At 46.7% G+C, this 16,675-nt stretch overlaps 1 protein-coding gene across 1 annotated transcript in view; it reads left to right on the top strand.

Moving 5' to 3' along the window:
- The window catches only part of LOC137543872 (matrix metalloproteinase-20-like), a 51,857-nt gene extending 35,534 nt beyond the window's left edge, over positions 1-16,323 (top strand). The window contains exons 6-10 of the mRNA XM_068264944.1: positions 274-400; positions 2,824-2,957; positions 4,858-5,014; positions 14,528-14,631; positions 16,139-16,323. Coding sequence (XP_068121045.1) covers positions 274-400; positions 2,824-2,957; positions 4,858-5,014; positions 14,528-14,631; positions 16,139-16,239 — 623 coding nt within the window. The 3' untranslated portion in view covers positions 16,240-16,323. The remainder of the gene's footprint in view (positions 1-273; positions 401-2,823; positions 2,958-4,857; positions 5,015-14,527; positions 14,632-16,138) is intronic.
- The last annotated feature ends 352 nt before the right edge of the window (positions 16,324-16,675 follow it).

Raw genomic sequence — 16,675 nt, 5'->3', positions numbered from 1 at the left:
TCTGTTAAAGACCAATAGGAAGCCTCGGTAGCACTTTCAAAGATGTTTTGCTGGGGCTTGCTTTACTCTAGGTGCTATAATCCTACCTGTAGATGTTCACTAATTATCCACTGTTACAAGTGACTAAATATAACTGCACCTGTAACTTGTACAAGGTATAACCAGGGTTACATAGATATATACATGATATATATATATATATATATATATATATATATATATATATATATATATATATATATATATATATATATGTCTGTAATTCTGTTGCAGGAACCAAAACTTCTGGGCAAGAGAAGTCTGGACTACCTCAGCCACCAAAACCGGCTCACTGTGACCCTAACTTGTCGTTTGATGCTGTAACACTTTTAGGGAATGAACTTTTATTCTTCAAAGACAGGTGAGTACAAACAAATATGCTAAAACACACATAATACAGTACATCCAGGTCTCTGGTTTATTCAGTTCATACACAGAGATGGATTAAAGGGAAACTAAACTGAGAAGGATATGGATGTTTCCTTTTAACCCTCCTGGCGGTTTGCTAAAAAATCGCCAGGGGGCAGCAAATCTTTTTTTTTTTATTTTTTTATTTTTTTTTCATGTAGCGAGACAAAGTCTCGCTACATGATAGCCGCTGCTCAGCGGCATCCCCCCAGCCCCTCCGAACGCCTCCGGCGATCGGCGATCAGGAGATCCCGTTCAAAGAACGGGATCTCCTGGAGGGCTTCCCCCGTCGCCATGGCGACGGGGCGGGATGACGTCACCGACGTCATCGACGTCGTGACGTCAAAGGGGATTCCTATCCACCCCATAGAGCTGCCTGGCACTGATTGGTCTGGGGGGGGGCGGCTGCGGCGCGACGGATAGCGGCGGATCGGCGGGTAGCGGCGGCGATCGGGCACTGCACGCAGCTAGCAAAGTGCTAGCTGCGTGCAGCAAAAAAAAATTATGCAAATCGGCCCCGCGGGGCCTGAGCGGTGCCTTCCGGCGGCATAGCCCGAGCTCAGCTCGGGCTTACCGCCAGGAAGGTTAAACAATACCAGTTGCTTGTCAGTCCTGCTGATCTCTTTGGCTGCAGTAGTGGCTGAATCACAGACCTGAAACAAGCATGCAGCTAATCCAGTCTGACTTCAGTCAGAGCACCTGATCTGCATGCTTGTTGTGGCTAAAAGTATTAGAGACACAGGGTCAGTAGGAGAGTCTGGCAACTGGTATTATATTAAAAGGAAAAATCCATATCCTTCTCAGTTTAGGTTCCTTTTAAAGGTGTAACTAATGGGACCCTAGGCAAGGTAATAGATTTGGCGTACCCTTGTGATCCTTTTGGTAAGCTGAAGTGGAGAGAGGTTGAAAAAGGTGGCAAGGAGTGCTTCAGCATGTAGCATTGTAGTGTGTCGTGTTGGTGGTATAATGGTTAGGATAGCAGCCTACCTCGCGGTAGACCTGGGTTCCATTCCCGGCCAATGTATGTAAGCTGGCTTTTGAAATCCTACAATTCCCTGGAAGACAAGACCCTCCTCCTCCCTCCAGGAGGAGCGAGGAGGAAGGTCGCCTCTCCATTGAAGTTTATGAATCGGAGGTTTGGCCCATCTCTAGTCTAGACAATGATGAAGGGGAAGCAGGCCTCCTATTAAAAGAGAAGTGGTATTTCTATCACTGCAATCTGTGAAGTTCAAAGTCAGCTATGTTTGTCTGCAAAACAGGCTGCTAATTAGTCGCCTTCGCGACTGCGCTGCCAATGGGGAGTTCAAACTTTTTGGCATAATGCATCATAGCCAAAAAAAACCTTAAAGAGGAACTGTATTAAAAATATTGCAATTAATAAAATAGCTTACTTTTCCACAATATTCATTTATAGATTAATTAGTCAGTGTTTGCCCATCATAAAATCTTTCCTCACCTCGATTTACATTCTGAAATTTATCACAGGTGGCGGCGGCGGCTTTAGTCCTGTCTGGTGGTGTCTGCAGAATGTTTGTTTGCTGAGAGTTCTAAAGCCAACAAAAAATATACCTGGTCTCCCAGAATGCTCTGGGAGCAGAATTCCACATAGCTAAACATGAGAGGGCGGGGTTACATACCAATAGACGGCAATGTTTAGATATAGGAAGCGTTTCTGATGCCGAAACTAGGAAAATTACCCTAAAAGAGGATATCTTGAATTGTCCGTACAGTGCCTCTTTAACCTCTTGAGGACCGTTGGCTTACACCCCCCTAGTGACCAGGCTATTTTTTACACTTCGGAGCTCTGAAGCTTGGTGCAGGCTGGTTTTTGTTTGTTTGTTTGTTTTTTATAAATGATACTATTTTTTAATTTATTTTATTATTTCCCCCCACCCGGCAGCCAATCCCAGCGATGGGCTCTCATAGACATCAGCCTATGAGAGCCAATTGCTCTTGTGTCTCCCCAGGGGACAGCTGAGTGTCACGGCTGTCCCCAGTACAGCGCTGCCTTAGAGCGCAATACTGTACAATGTAAATAGACAGCGTTTTTGGCATCTAACAGTCCGGAGCTCCGTCATTCAAGCGATCCCCAGCAAAACACGCCCCCAGGACTTCACGCCAATTGGCATTGCGCGGTCCTGGGGGAGCTGCTGCGTTCGCGCCAATTGGAGTGGAGCAGTCGGAAAGACGTTAAGGTGACTCTATAGTGGGCCTCTGCTTACCTCTGTCAACCTCCAAAATCTAAATAGTTAAATACTGTACATATTTCTATTTTTCTTTAATATGTGAAAATGTTAACATGTGCGACTTCTCTCACCAGTTGGATTTTTTCCAAAGTATGTTTATTGATGTTATAATGTCACATTTTTGCTCTAGGTCCTTCTGGAGGAGACACAGCCAGCTGGCCAGTATTAGAGTGAGTCCCATTGCCAGTTCCTTCCCGCAGCTCATGTCTAATGTGGATGCCGCTTATGAGGTGGCCGAAAGAGGAACAGCATATTTCTTTAAAGGTAAAAACAGGATATGGGCACACTTTAAAGACACAGACTACTGTATGATAAAAAAAAATAAAAAATTGTAAGGTTCGTGTGTTCACAAAGATATAAGATTCACGTGTATCCCAGGGTAAATGCACTGTACATGACTTGCTTCCTGTGCAGCTGTCACTTACAGTCTGTATTACAGCAAAGCCCTCGTTATCCAGAACTCAGGCAACTGTAAGTCTCAACTAACCAGCATGCCTGAGGGCATAACGGGGGCTGTTTTTTGGGGGCTATTTCTGCCTATCCAAAAGCGGAGAGCGGATACTGTGCCTGCGCTGGAGCCGGGAAGGTAAATATTTACATCCCTGCTGTTCAGAGGGGCACAGCGAGACCACCGTGGGACACAGGAGGATGGGGGAAGCTTCAATAGGATCCGGAGGCTTCCCCCACCCGAGGTGAGTACCCCCCAGGGGAGTTTTTTTTAGTTACATGTTTTCTTTAAGAGTTTCAGGCGCATCACAGGTGGCCGGGAGTCACTGTATGCAGACCAGATTCTAGACAAAGGCATCTCTAACCGGCCATTTTAACCAAAAACCGACAATGCTTCACACCTACAGCTCTCCTTCAGCACTGTAAGAGGGCTTGGAGGAACAGAGGGAAAGTGGTCACATGACCTTCTAGAGAAAGTGTATTCAAAATTTGTTTGATGCCAACAATTGTCAAAGAGAAAGGGTGATGAATAAAGTTTCAGCCTTACAAATCCCATGCAAGTCTATGAAATAATCAGATTTTTGAAGCTGGGATGTCCAATGTTCACTACTTTGTAAGAATAGTTCCCGTATCTTTTAGGTGCGAAATTGTTTTCCACTTAAAGGGAACCTTAACTCAGAGGGATATGGATGTTTCCTTTTAAACAATACCAGTTGCCTGGCAGTCCTGCTGATCTCTTTGGCTGCAGTAGTGGCTGAATCACACACCTGAAACAAGCATGTAGTTAATACAGTCTGACTCCAGTCAGAGCACCTGATCTGCATGCTTGTTCAGTGGCTGTGGCTGAAAGTATTAGAGACACAGGATCAGCAGGGCTGCCAGGCAACTGGCATTATTTTAAAAGGAAAAATACGTATGTCCTTCTCAGTTTAGGTTCCCTTTAAGTTCCTGACAGTGTTTCCTGAAATGCTATCATCTTATGTCATTAAAGGAAACTTTAAGGCCTTGTTCACATTGCGTTCCGTTCGCGTGTCAGTCCGCGTTAGGTTTTTTTGAGGCGTCTTTTTTTAGATTCTTGGCGCTTGGGTGAGCGATTTGTTTTTGTGCTTAGCTTGTAATTCACTCCCTGACGCAAGCACGGGCGTTTTCGCGCGAATTTTCACATTGCGCGCGCTCGCGAATTTTCGTGCGAAACGATAACATTTTTCGCGTGCAAATGCGAATTTTCGCGCGGAAACGATATCGGTTTCGCGGGAAAAGTCGCATTTGCGCGCGAAAACGTTATCGTTTCGCGTGAAAATTTGCGATCGCGCGCAATGCGAAAATTTGCGCGAAAACGCCCGTGCTAACAGTTAGCACTCTTTTGTGAAACAAGCCCTATGTATTTATTCTTAAAAACGTGAACACAATTACCCCACAAAGTGATTTTTTGAGCGTTTTGCTTTTCTCCTGTACTTTCCATCGAGGCAGAATTGCCTCAAAAATGGTCCACGCACCGCTTTATTAAACAGACAGCGCACGACCCGCGCTGATATAAACCTTCTCATAGACATTAATTGGCCACGCGGTCAGGGGGCGTTTTTAAAAACCGCAAGCGGGCGAAAAAAAAACCCGAAAACGCCTGCAGTGTGAACAAGCCCTAACTGAATGAACTACAGTATGAAAGAGCCAAAGGCTGTCTGATATTACAGTCGGATGGTGTTCCCTTCTCTACCAGGTCCTCATTACTGGACTACAATAGGTCTTCGGATGCTTGGACCTCCCCGGCCAATTCATGACTATGGCTTTCCTGGTAATGTTCAGAAAATCGATGCTGCCGTTCACGTGAAGGACACCAAGAAAACCCTGTTCTTTGTTGGAGAAGACTTCTACAGGTAGATCCACAACATGGCTTCTCTGAGTCTGATTTACCATGTTTGAAAAACAGTGGATACAATTTAGCAATATAAGTAATCAAGAAAATGTGGATAGCATTTTTAACAAATATTAGGTAAGAAAGTCTACAAACCTCACCTTAATCTGAGGTTAGTGAATAAGCAATTATGCAGATGCAGACATCAGCAAAACCCAGGGGGGGCGTCTCGGAAGGACATCTCTACCTAGTCCAGAGGCTTACCTCTTCTTAGGTAAGTATTTGGTGTTTTTTTTTGACACATGGGCCCATATGCAATTAACTTTTTCTCCTGAGTTTTCACCTAGGTGATATTTTTAAATTTGTCAAGAAACTACCTTTTAAAGAGACTCAGAGACAAATTAATGTAAAGTTCTGATACCTACCCGGGGCTTCCCCCCAGGGCCGGGCCGAGGCATAGGCTGGAGAGGCTCCAGCCTCAGGGCGCAGTGTAGGAGGGGGCGCAGAATTCATTCAGCTGTCATTCCTAATTGTGTTTGAAGCAGAAAGAAATAAGAAAAGGGGATACATGTCAGTGACTGCAAGCCATATAACTAGATATTAAGGTGTTGGGGAGGTTATGGGCCCTGTGGCCCTCTTAGTCTAATAGCAATCAGTGTGTGACGGTTGGGGTGGCAGGGATGGAGGGGCGCACTTTGGTGTCTCAGCCTTGGGTGCTGGAGGACCTTGTCCCAGCTCTGCTTCCACCTGCTCCATAAACACGTCTAAGTCCCACGCCGTCCTCCCGCGGTCTGCCGTTCAGCCGTGGTGAACCCCGGTAACAGGCTCAGTGACGTCAATCCGGGTCTACTGCACATGCGCTGGAGGTCTCTGCGTGCTCAGTAGATCCAGACTGGCATCGACTGAGCTTTTTACCGGAGCTCACCGTGCCTGAACAGCAGATCGCAGGAGGACGGGGTGGGACTTAAACGTGTTTACGTGGCGGGAGGAAGCCCCGAGTAAGTATCAGAACATCACACTACTTCGTCTCTGAGTCTCTTAAAGTCACCAGAATGCAAGAAGATACTCAAACTAATTTTGATAATAGTTTTTCACCTACTTTTTGGTACTTTTTTAGTTGAAAAGTGCTGAAAAGTTATTTTAAATCGAAGATGAAACATTACCTCCCAGGAGAAAACTTAGGTGAAAAAGTGAATTGCATATGGGTCATGGTGTGCCTCGGGTAGACTTTAATTAATCCAGGTTTTTCTAAAGATGACGTCCTGTTTTGAGTGCATGTATGGGACTGCAGTCCTCACTGTACTTGAATTTTACATAGACTGCAAACTCACACAAGTCCAGTCCTTCCTCCTGCTGTTTCTGTGAAGGTAATGTGGTGGAAGGAAAGAAAGAACATGGGCAGGCATTAAAGAGAATCTGTACTCTAATATTCTTACAATAAAAAGCATACCATTCTATTCTTTATTTTCTCATGTGCCCCTCTGCGCTGTTTCTGCCACTCCCTGCTCCAATCCTGGCTTGTAATGAACAGTTTTAGGCAATGTTTACAAACAAAAGACTGGCTTCTAACCACAGTATCATAGGCTGAGAACTTGCTTACTGTGTGACTCATGCAGAGCTTGGAGGGGGTGTGTAAAGCTTCTGCCAATGACAAGCAGTGCTGCACATTCCACACATTCCAGCCTCAGCCCGACAGACACGACAGAGGAAAGGAGATAAGATTTATTATAGAGACAGTGCAAGTAGGAAAGGCTGCAGTAAGACAGACCACATTAAAACAGTAATAGGAACTTATAGGACAGAAGAAATAAGGCACAAAATTTTGTTACAGAGTCTCTTTAATGAGAAACGGTACTGCATGTAGCTCAATAAATCCTAATACATTATACAATATTTATTTATAAATTATTTAGTCATTGTTTGCCCATTATAAAATCTTTCTTCTTCCTGATTTAGGCCCGGTTCACATTGGCGTTATTTTGCGGACCGCAGCCGGACCACATACAACGGAAACGGAACGGACAAGAAAGGGTCCAATGTTAATCAATGGATCCGTACGCACTCGTCCGTTCCACCGGATCCGGATGCGTTTTGCGGTCCGGCCTGCGGTCCGGAATTTTCCAACCTGCGCCTTTTTTCCTCACCAGTACCTTCGTCCACCGCCGCCGGAACGGATCCGGACATAAAACCCAGCACAACAGGAAACAATAGAAAACGGAAGTGTCCCAACACACTGCCTGATAAAAGCTGGACGTTCTATCCCACTTCCTGTGTGTTTTCAATGGTACAGGCGGCCATCTTGGATAGTGACACATGTGCCCAGCGTTGTGTGAGTGGGACAGCTCCCAGTTTCTCATAGAGCTGTTTGGGAACATGGCAGAGCTCAGGGAATACTCCATTGTAGAAGTTGTCTGGGTGTCGTCTCAGGTCCTGGTACAAGGTCTGGAACTGTCCCTTCCCCTGCCTCTTCGATAGTAGAGGGTGCACCCACCATCTCCTCATAGGAGCACGCTTCCTTCCCACATAGTAGTAGGTAAATAGCAGGAACGAGGCTACTCCAATCCAAAAGCTGTATAAAATCACTGGATCCATGGTCCACACAGCAGTCTCTTTCTCCAACGATGATGTCCACACAGCAGACTCTCTCAAAAAATGACCCCAGCGCTTTCCAGACCTTCCAGACCCCCAGGTTATACCAGGTTAGACCCCCATTTATACAGTACTTTATCTCTTTAAAAAACGGATTACAAACGCGTGCAGAACGGATGAAAATCCGGATGGAAACGGAATGTAAACGGACCGGATCCTGATTGCAAACGGATGTTTTTGGAACGGATCCGTTCCAGTGGACTCTTTTTGCACAAAACGCAAGTGTGAACCGGGCCTTATATTTTGAAATGTATCACAGGTGGCGGTATCTTTACTGCTGGCAAGGTGCATCATGGAGGAATGTTTGTTTGTTTTTGTGTTCCTAAGCGAGTGGGCGTGTGCGGCTTAGGAGGAAATCTATACAAAACATAGTCAAGATACTACAGGATAGAGACGTCACTTTACCAACAAATATCAGTATAGTTAGAGCCATGATCTTCTCAGGACTAACATATGGAAAGTTGAACTATAAATAAGGTCATGCATAGAAATAGAATGGATGCTTTTGTACTGGGTTGTGGGGAAAGTTACTGAGAGTTCCCTGAACTGCCACAATATATAACCAGTCAATACTTTAAGACAGTGCTGTCCAACTGGCGGCCCGCGAGCCGCATCCGGCCCGCCAGGCCTTCTTCTGCAGCCCCCCTGCCGCCGGCTCCATTCCATGCAGTGGCAGTGCTACAAAGCGCCCCAAGTCCCCAGAGCTGAGAGGACTTTTTTTTTAAAAAACCCCTTTCCCTCATGCTGCAGCTAGTGAAATGTACTCAGTGGCGGACATACGGCCGTGCAGGCCGTGCCGCCGCACGAGGGCCCCTGAAGTTCCGTTTTCTTCAGGGGCCCATTAAGTATTTTTTTTTTTTAATTTTTTTTTAATTATTTTATTCCCCGGGGGCCCCCCCGATTCCTATCCTCCCTCCCTCCCTCACCTCGGGGGGCCCCCCTCCCGATATGCGCGGCGGGAGAGCGAGCGAGCGAGCGGCAAACCGCTCGCTCTCCCGCCGCGCATATCGGAAGGGGGCCCCCCGAGGTGAGGAAGGGAGGGAGGGAGGATAGGAGTCGGGCCCCCCACCCGGATAGCTACCCACCCGGCTACCTAACCACCTACCCACCCGGCTACCTACCTACCCACCCGGCTACCTAACCACCTACCCACCCGGCTACCTACCTACCCACCCACCAGGCTTCCTACCTACCCACCCGACTACCTAACCACCCACCAGGCTTCCTACCTACCTACCCACCTGGCTACCTACCCACCCACCAGGCTTCCTACCTAACCACCCACCCAACTACCTAACCACCCACCCGGCTACCTACCCACCCGGCTACCTACCCACCCACCAGGCTTCCTACCTAACCACCCACCCAACTACCTAACCACCCACCCGGCTACCTACCCACCCGGCTACCTACCCACCCGGCTACCTACCTACCTACCCACCCGGCTACCTACCTACCTAACCACCCACCCGGCTACCTACCTAACCACCCACCCGGCTACCTACCTAACCACCCACCCGGCTACCTACCGGGCTAGTTACCAACCCACCCACCAGGCTACCTACCCACCCACCCGGCTACCCACCCACCAGGCTACCTACCTACCTACCCACCCGGCTACCTACCTAACCACCCACCCGGCTACCTACCTAACCACCCACCCGGCTACCTACCGGGCTAGTTACCAACCCACCCACCAGGCTACCTACCTACCCACCCACCCACCAGGCTACCTACCCACCCACCAGGCTTCCTACCTACCCACCCGGCTACCTACCTACCCACCCACCAGGCTTCCTACCTACCTACCCACCCGGCTACCTACCTAACCACCCACCCGGCTACCTACCTAACCACCCACCCGGCTACCTACCGGGCTAGTTACCAACCCACCCACCAGGCTACCTACCCACCCACCAGGCTACCCACCCACCCACCAGGCTACCTACCTAACCACCCACCCGGCTACCTACCTAACCACCCACCCGGCTACCTACCTAACCACCCACCCGGCTACCTACCGGGCTAGTTACCAACCCACCCACCAGGCTACCTACCTACCCACCCACCAGGCTACCTACCTAACCACCCACCCGGCTACCTACCGGGCTACCTACCTACCCACCCACCAGGCTACCTACCTACCCACCCACCGGGCTACCTACCTACCGGGCTAGTTACCCACCCACCCACCAGGCTACCTACCCACTCACCCACCCACTAGGCTACCTATCCACCCAACCACCCATGGGAGCTGCGCGCCGGATGGAGGCTGGGACAGGAGGTCTGCTGCTGCAGGTGAGTAAATGTTTTTGTTTTATTTATATTAGCAGGTGTATGTTCTGGGCAGGTCTGCCACATGATAGCATGTATTTTCTGGGCATATCTGCCGACATGATTGCACGTATTTTCTGGGCATATCTGCCGACTTGTTTGCACGTATTTTCTGGGCATATCTGCCGACTTGATTGCATGTATTTTCTGGGCATATCTGCCGACTTGTTTGCACGTATTTTCTGGGCATATCTGCCGACTTGATTGCATGTATTTTCTGGGCATATCTGCCGACTTGATTGCACGTATTTTCTGGCCATATCTGCCGACATGATTGCACGTATTTTCTGGGCATATCTGCCGACATGATTGCACGTATTTTCTGGGCATATATGTGTATTTTCTTGAGAAAACCTGCACAATTATGTGAATTTTCTGGGGAAAGGGTCACCAAAACTTGGGCCCACTGTCTTTGCGTTGCACTTTTCAAGGGAACCTGAGGTGAGAATAATATTGAGGCTGACATATTTCTCTCCTTTTAAGCAATACCAGTTGCCTGGCTGCCGTGCTGGTCCTCTGCCTCTTATTCTTTCAACCATAGACCCTGAACAAGCATGCAGCAGGTCAGGGGTTTCTGACAATATTGTCAGAACTGAGAAGATTAGCTGCATGCTTGTTGCTGGTGTAATTCAGTTTATTACTGCAGCCAAATAGATCAGCAGGGCCGCCATGCAACTAGTATTGTTTAAAAGGAAATAAACCCTCACCCCGGGTTCGCTTAAGTTACAGTTAGCTCCGCCCTCATCCGGTCATTGCCACGCCCATTTTTTGCCGCGGCGCTACGCGCCGCAGGTTCTATCCACTATTTTTTGCCGCGGCGCGCGAAGCGCGCCGCAGGTTGTAGCCACGCCCATATTTTGCCGCGGCGCGCTATGCGCGCCGCAGGTCATAGGGGGCCCACAATTACAATTTTGCACAGGGGCCCACTGCTGGCTGTGTCCGCCACTGAATGTACTGTATGTATTTACAGCCCCCCCCCCCCCCCCGTTCTCCCTCGTGCTGCCGCTGCCTCTTACACACCTCAGATCGGTGGCCAGAAGGAGATAGGAACCAGCCAGACCAGCGCATAGCAGCGGTGCAGTGGGCTTAAAGTGCTGGAAGTGACCGATGATGTCACTTCCTGCATTTGAATTCACCACGTGGCCGCTATGCGCCGATCTGGCTGGCTCCTATCTCCTGCTCGCCGCCAATCTGAGGTGTGTTAGAGGGAGAATATGTACATTTATTTTTAATATAGATAAATATGTACATTTAAGCAGCCGCAGCATGGGGGAAAGGGGGTTTATGACTCGATTGACGGTAGTTGGGTAATTATGGCTGTATTCCGGCTGCCAGACAAAATGCATTCTGTGGGGAAATATGCTGCCAATCTGATTGCATTTTGTGGGGAAATATGCTGCCAATCTGATTGCATTTTGTGGGGAAATATGCTGCCAATCTGATTGCATTTTGTGGAGAATCTGCTGCCAATCTGGTTGCACTTTGTGGGGAAATATGCTGCCAATCTGATTGCATTTTGTGGAGAATCTGCTGCCAATCTGGTTGCACTTTGTGGGGAAATCTGCTATCACTCTAATTGCATTTTGTGGGGAAACTGATGCTAGATTTTTTTTTCTTGAGGGGGAGGGGGGGGGGGGGTTGTCTGCCGGCCCTCCACCATGTGATCTGGAAAAAAACCGTCCCTCCATGCCTGCGAAGTTGGACAGCACTGCTTTAAGAAATAAGCATAGGGTGTCCACTAGAGTGTAGAGAGTAGAGATCAGAGAGAGTAGAGATCAGAAATGACAGGAAATGCACTTGATTGGACCAGTTCCAAGCTACACACAATTTATATAAAATCTCTATGCAAGGTGGAATTATTTGCATCTCATTGACCAATTCTACCCATTTAATATAATTGCTTTAGGAACCAAAATTGAAACAATAAAAAAGTGTCACTTCCCTGGGGCTTCCACCAGCCCCCTGCAGCTGCTCTGTGCCAGCACCGTCACAGATTTGAGTCTCTGGTCCCCCGCTGCCACTGAGTTTCCCGACTCAGCTTCTTCCTGACACAGCCATGTGGATGGCCACTGTGCCTGCGTGGCCCTGGCCGCATGCATCCATGATTACGCTCCCGCGGTCAGTAGCGTCCTGCATATGCACAAAACTGCGCATGATCATTGATGCACGCAGCCAGGGCTGCACAGACGCAGTGGCCATCGACTGGTCAGTTGGTAGTCTGGGGGACTGTAGACTCGACCTGTGAAGGTGAGGGCACAGGGCGGGTGCGGGGGGCTGATAAAAGCCCCAGGTAAGTTATACTCACTACCCACTAGGGCAATGTTTTGAGCCTTTAGGGCGCGATTCAAAACACTATGGATTGGCCAAATTCCGCTGGAGCGATTGCGATTAGCAAAATCGCAATCTCAGGACATGCAGCATTTTGGTGGCATTAATGTTTCTGCTATGTAAAGTATATAAACGCTGGCGTAATCGCTTATGAATCAATATACAGAGCAGTTTGCTAGCGTTTTTAAATTACTGCACACTGTAAAAAAAAACGCAAATCGCTACACATTCGCTGGCAAAAAGCTTACACTTTTTAAAATCGCTACCAAAATTGCCAGAAAATGCTCATGAAATCGCGCACAAAACGCTCATTAAAAACGCTAGGGGTTGCGATTGCTAACGATTTGCGATTGCTAACGATTTGCAATTTGTAGTGGGTTCCAGGCCTTAGGCTCTATTCACACTTGCGTTTTGAAAACGCCGTGCAGGAGTGATTTTTTTCCACGATTTCACGCGGAAAAATCACTGAACACTGCGGCGATTTTGGTGCGATCGCGTTTTGCGCTTCTATAGCACTGAAACGTGATCGGGTACTTATCCGTTAGCCAGGCACATCCGGCAGGTGGCGCTGTTGTTGCTAATTTCAATCATACAAGCTTCACGTAACAAAACTGTGATTGTAAACGCCGCAGGTGGTGCTAATTTGTATTACTAGTTGACGTAACAATATGTCTATTAAAAAAGTGAGTTAATTAAATGACAAATAAGTCGGCGGCAATGTACCAGATCAAGCCGCCGGCTTCGTGTCTCGCTGTCCTCCCCCTTGGCCTCTCTCCTATAGAACACTGGCAGCCCTGGGGATACTCGTGTACCCCCAGAGTCGTTCGTCGCAATAAAACAAGCAGGATTCCCTGCCGCGACGAACGACTCTGAGGGGACACGCATGTTGTCCCCCCAGTGTTCTATAGGAGAGAGGGCAAGGGGGGAGGAGAGCGAGACACGAAGCCGGCGGCTTGATCTGTTACATTGCCGCCGGCTTATTTGTCATTTAATTAACTCACTTTTTTAATAGACATATTGTTACATCAACTAGTAATACAAATTAGCACCACCTGCGGCGTTTACAATCACAGTTTTGTTACGTGAAGCGTGTATGATTGAAATTAGCAACAACAGTGCCACCTGCCGGATGCGCCCGACTAATGGATAAGTACCCGCTACGATCGCCTGGAAATCGCCTGAAAATGGTGCAGGCTACGCGTTTGGCGGTTTTGCCCGTTTTTGGGTGATTTGCGGCCATTATCGCGAATCGCCCAAGTAAGAACGGGCCCATAGGGTTTGAGCGTTTTGCCAAAATCGCGGCAAAACGCTCTAGTGTGAATGGGGCTTCAATGTCATAAACATAGTAAAAATCATACTACATTCGTTTTAAGAGTTAAACCAAACTGTCCTACGTCACAACAGTTGCCTTCTCATTCTGCCATGTGAAACCTTATAGAGGTTTGCTGGCAAATGTGGAGAATGACTTGCAGGACTGCAGACTGGACACTTATGTTCGATGATATGATTATGAAACACAAATCAGCTGTACATTAGTAATCAGTTCATGAAATGAGTCATCATTTCTGGAAATTTGCATCATAGGGTTTTTTTTCCCTTTTAAAGAAACACTGAAGCGAAAAAAAAATGTTATAATGAGTTGGTTGTGTAGTACAGCTAAGAAATAAAGCATTAGGAGCAGAGACATAAGTCTAATATTGTTTCCAGTACAGGAAGAGTTAAGAAACTCCAGTTGTTATCTATGCAAATTGCCATTGAGCTCCACCACTTTCAAAGTTGCACAGAGCTCTGTTTTCTGAAGGTTGTTATCTGAACTGTATTGTTTTTTCTTTTGCAGAGAACAGTTCAGGACAGGTCAAAAGTTCACTGCCTGCTCTGTAAAAACATTTAGGATGCTGAGTAATGTGTAAACTGCAAATATTAGAGAATGATGCAATGTTATAAAAATAATAATAATAATAATAATAATAATAAAAAAAAAGCTGTATACCTGAAAATAAAAATATGAGAATATTTTTTGTTGTTGCTACTAATGTTCTAGTAATTATCCGTACTACACAACCAATTCATTATATCATACATTTTTTTTTCGCTTCAGTGTCTCTAAGTGTGAAGATTCACATGTTGTTTTGTCTTTTAATGAAAAATGTATGTGCACCCTTTGAGGATGGAAAATTAATTCATTTCCAGCTACCTGTATATGATGTTCAGTCTCTTTTCACAGCTATGATGAAGCCAATCGAATCATGGAGAAAGATTACCCAAAAAGCATTGATGATGAATTCTCAGGGGTGGAGGGGAATGTCGATGCAGCAGTTGAAGTAAATGGTAAGAGAATACAAGTAATAATTAATGAAATACCTAGAAAAGAATGAATACAAAAAAAAAATACGATCATTAAGATTAAAAAATGAATGTATTGTTTATAAATGACAAGCTGAAGACCAGGTGTTGCCCGGGCATGTATTTGGTTGTTGTTGGGTCTGGCCGCTTTTTGTAACCTTGACACACAATAACTCAATGACCAAGTGTGTGAGTTTTAGGGGTCCTTGGCATCAATAATGTGAGAATGGAAGCAGTTTAAATTTCCCATTGAAATCAATCAAAAAATATCTGATTGTCTTTGGCTCCGCCCCCTTTTCTGAATTAGAATCCCAGTCACCTAGTGACTGACTGTAGCAGGCTTAAAGCATCTGCCATTAACAGTGTAAGAATAGCAGCAATTTAAATATTCACCTTTAAAATCAATAGTTGAATTTTGATTTTGGCTGTCTTCCATGAAAGCAGGAAGTAGACACACTGCAGATTTATTGCAGGATTTGTATCAGCTGTAATAAAGAAATGTGGTTTTTTTAGGCCTCTTTCCCAGTGGGACGTTGCGTTTGATGCGACGTTAAAGTCGCACAACGTGCCCCTAACGCAGCGCATGTAGGTTATGACATTGGACGTTATTTTGCACTGCGTTATATATCTCTTGGTGCGCCGTTTTCGCCGCATGCTTATGGAATTAAAATTGCGCATGCGTTACATTTTTTTTAAAAACAAAACATTACTGAGCATGTGCAACACACATAACGCAGCAAATGTATTGCTAAGCGCACAGCATGCAGCACTTTCTAAATATTGCTACATGCTACACGCAACGTATGCACTGTCAATGTCACTCAGACTTTGTATTGCTGTGCGTTATAATTTTTTGTAACGTGCGACTTTAACGTCGCACTGTGAAAGAGGCCTAAAGGTTATGTTATATACATTAATTATATTGTTGCTAATCTTTTACAGCAGAGCTCCCCAACCCTGTCCGCAGGGCCGGCACTCTCATGAAGCAAGGTGAAACATTTGCATCAGGGTAGAGATTTCAGGGGCAGCATTTTTGTACTGTGTCTGTGTGTACCCTCCTGAGGAGGAATGGAGTGGCTGAGGGTGAGCAGTGTGTTTGTCACAGACTCACAACCAGCCAGTGTGCTATTTTGTTGAGCTGCAGCATGTCATGTGAGAACATTAAATGTAGCAGGGTAAATTGTAAGGTCATTCCAATTCAGGGGGGGGGGGGGGGGCGCATCCTCACAAGTTTGCCTCAGGCAGCAAAAAGTCTAGAACCGGCCTTGTCAAGGCCCACCAACAGTACATGTTTTGTAGAAAACCTCACACATTCACGGGTGAAGTAATTAGTGTTTCAGCAGAGCTGATTATCTACCTCTGTGGATTTATACAAAACATGCACTGTTGGAGGGCTCTGAGGACAGGGTTGGGTAACACTGTTTTAGAGCACAGAGGAAGTTCTGAGTTCAGGTCTGCTTTAAATATAACATTTTCCTTTCCTTTTTTTTAGGATACCTCTACTTGTTTTCAGGGCCCAATGCCTACAAGTACGACACAGAGAAAGAAGATGTGGTCAGTGTTGTGAAATCCAGCTCCTGGATTGGATGTTGAGACAGAAAGGATCCTTACATAAGTGTCGGTGTGAAGATGGGAACGTTGTGTGAAAGACACACATTGCATCATTATGTCCTCAAAACTGTGTAAACAAGAGTCAGTAGTTTGTCATTTCTGAAAAAAATCTTGTCTTTAAAGGGAAGCTAAAGCACTAAGGTCTTCAGTTAAAATTACCTGGGGCTTCTTCCAGCCCTCTGTAGTCTTCATGGTCCCTTGTTGTCTTTCTGCTTTTCTCCCTTCAGCCGTTGTGCCCATCCAAGACCTGCAGGCGTGGTTCCGACCTAAGCGGGCCTCCATCATGCACTCATGCCTGGGATCGTTCTGTGCTTGTGCAGTTTGCAAAAATTGCATGCACAGAACGCTTCGGGCTACAGGAGCGTGATTTAGGTGTGTGTGGCCTGGAAGCGCACATGCACAGTTGGCCAGATTTCGG

The sequence above is a fragment of the Hyperolius riggenbachi genome, chromosome 2 (assembly GCF_040937935.1).
Source record: "Hyperolius riggenbachi isolate aHypRig1 chromosome 2, aHypRig1.pri, whole genome shotgun sequence".
NCBI lineage: Eukaryota > Metazoa > Chordata > Amphibia > Anura > Hyperoliidae > Hyperolius > Hyperolius riggenbachi.
This window is presented reverse-complemented; position numbering and strand designations above follow the sequence as displayed.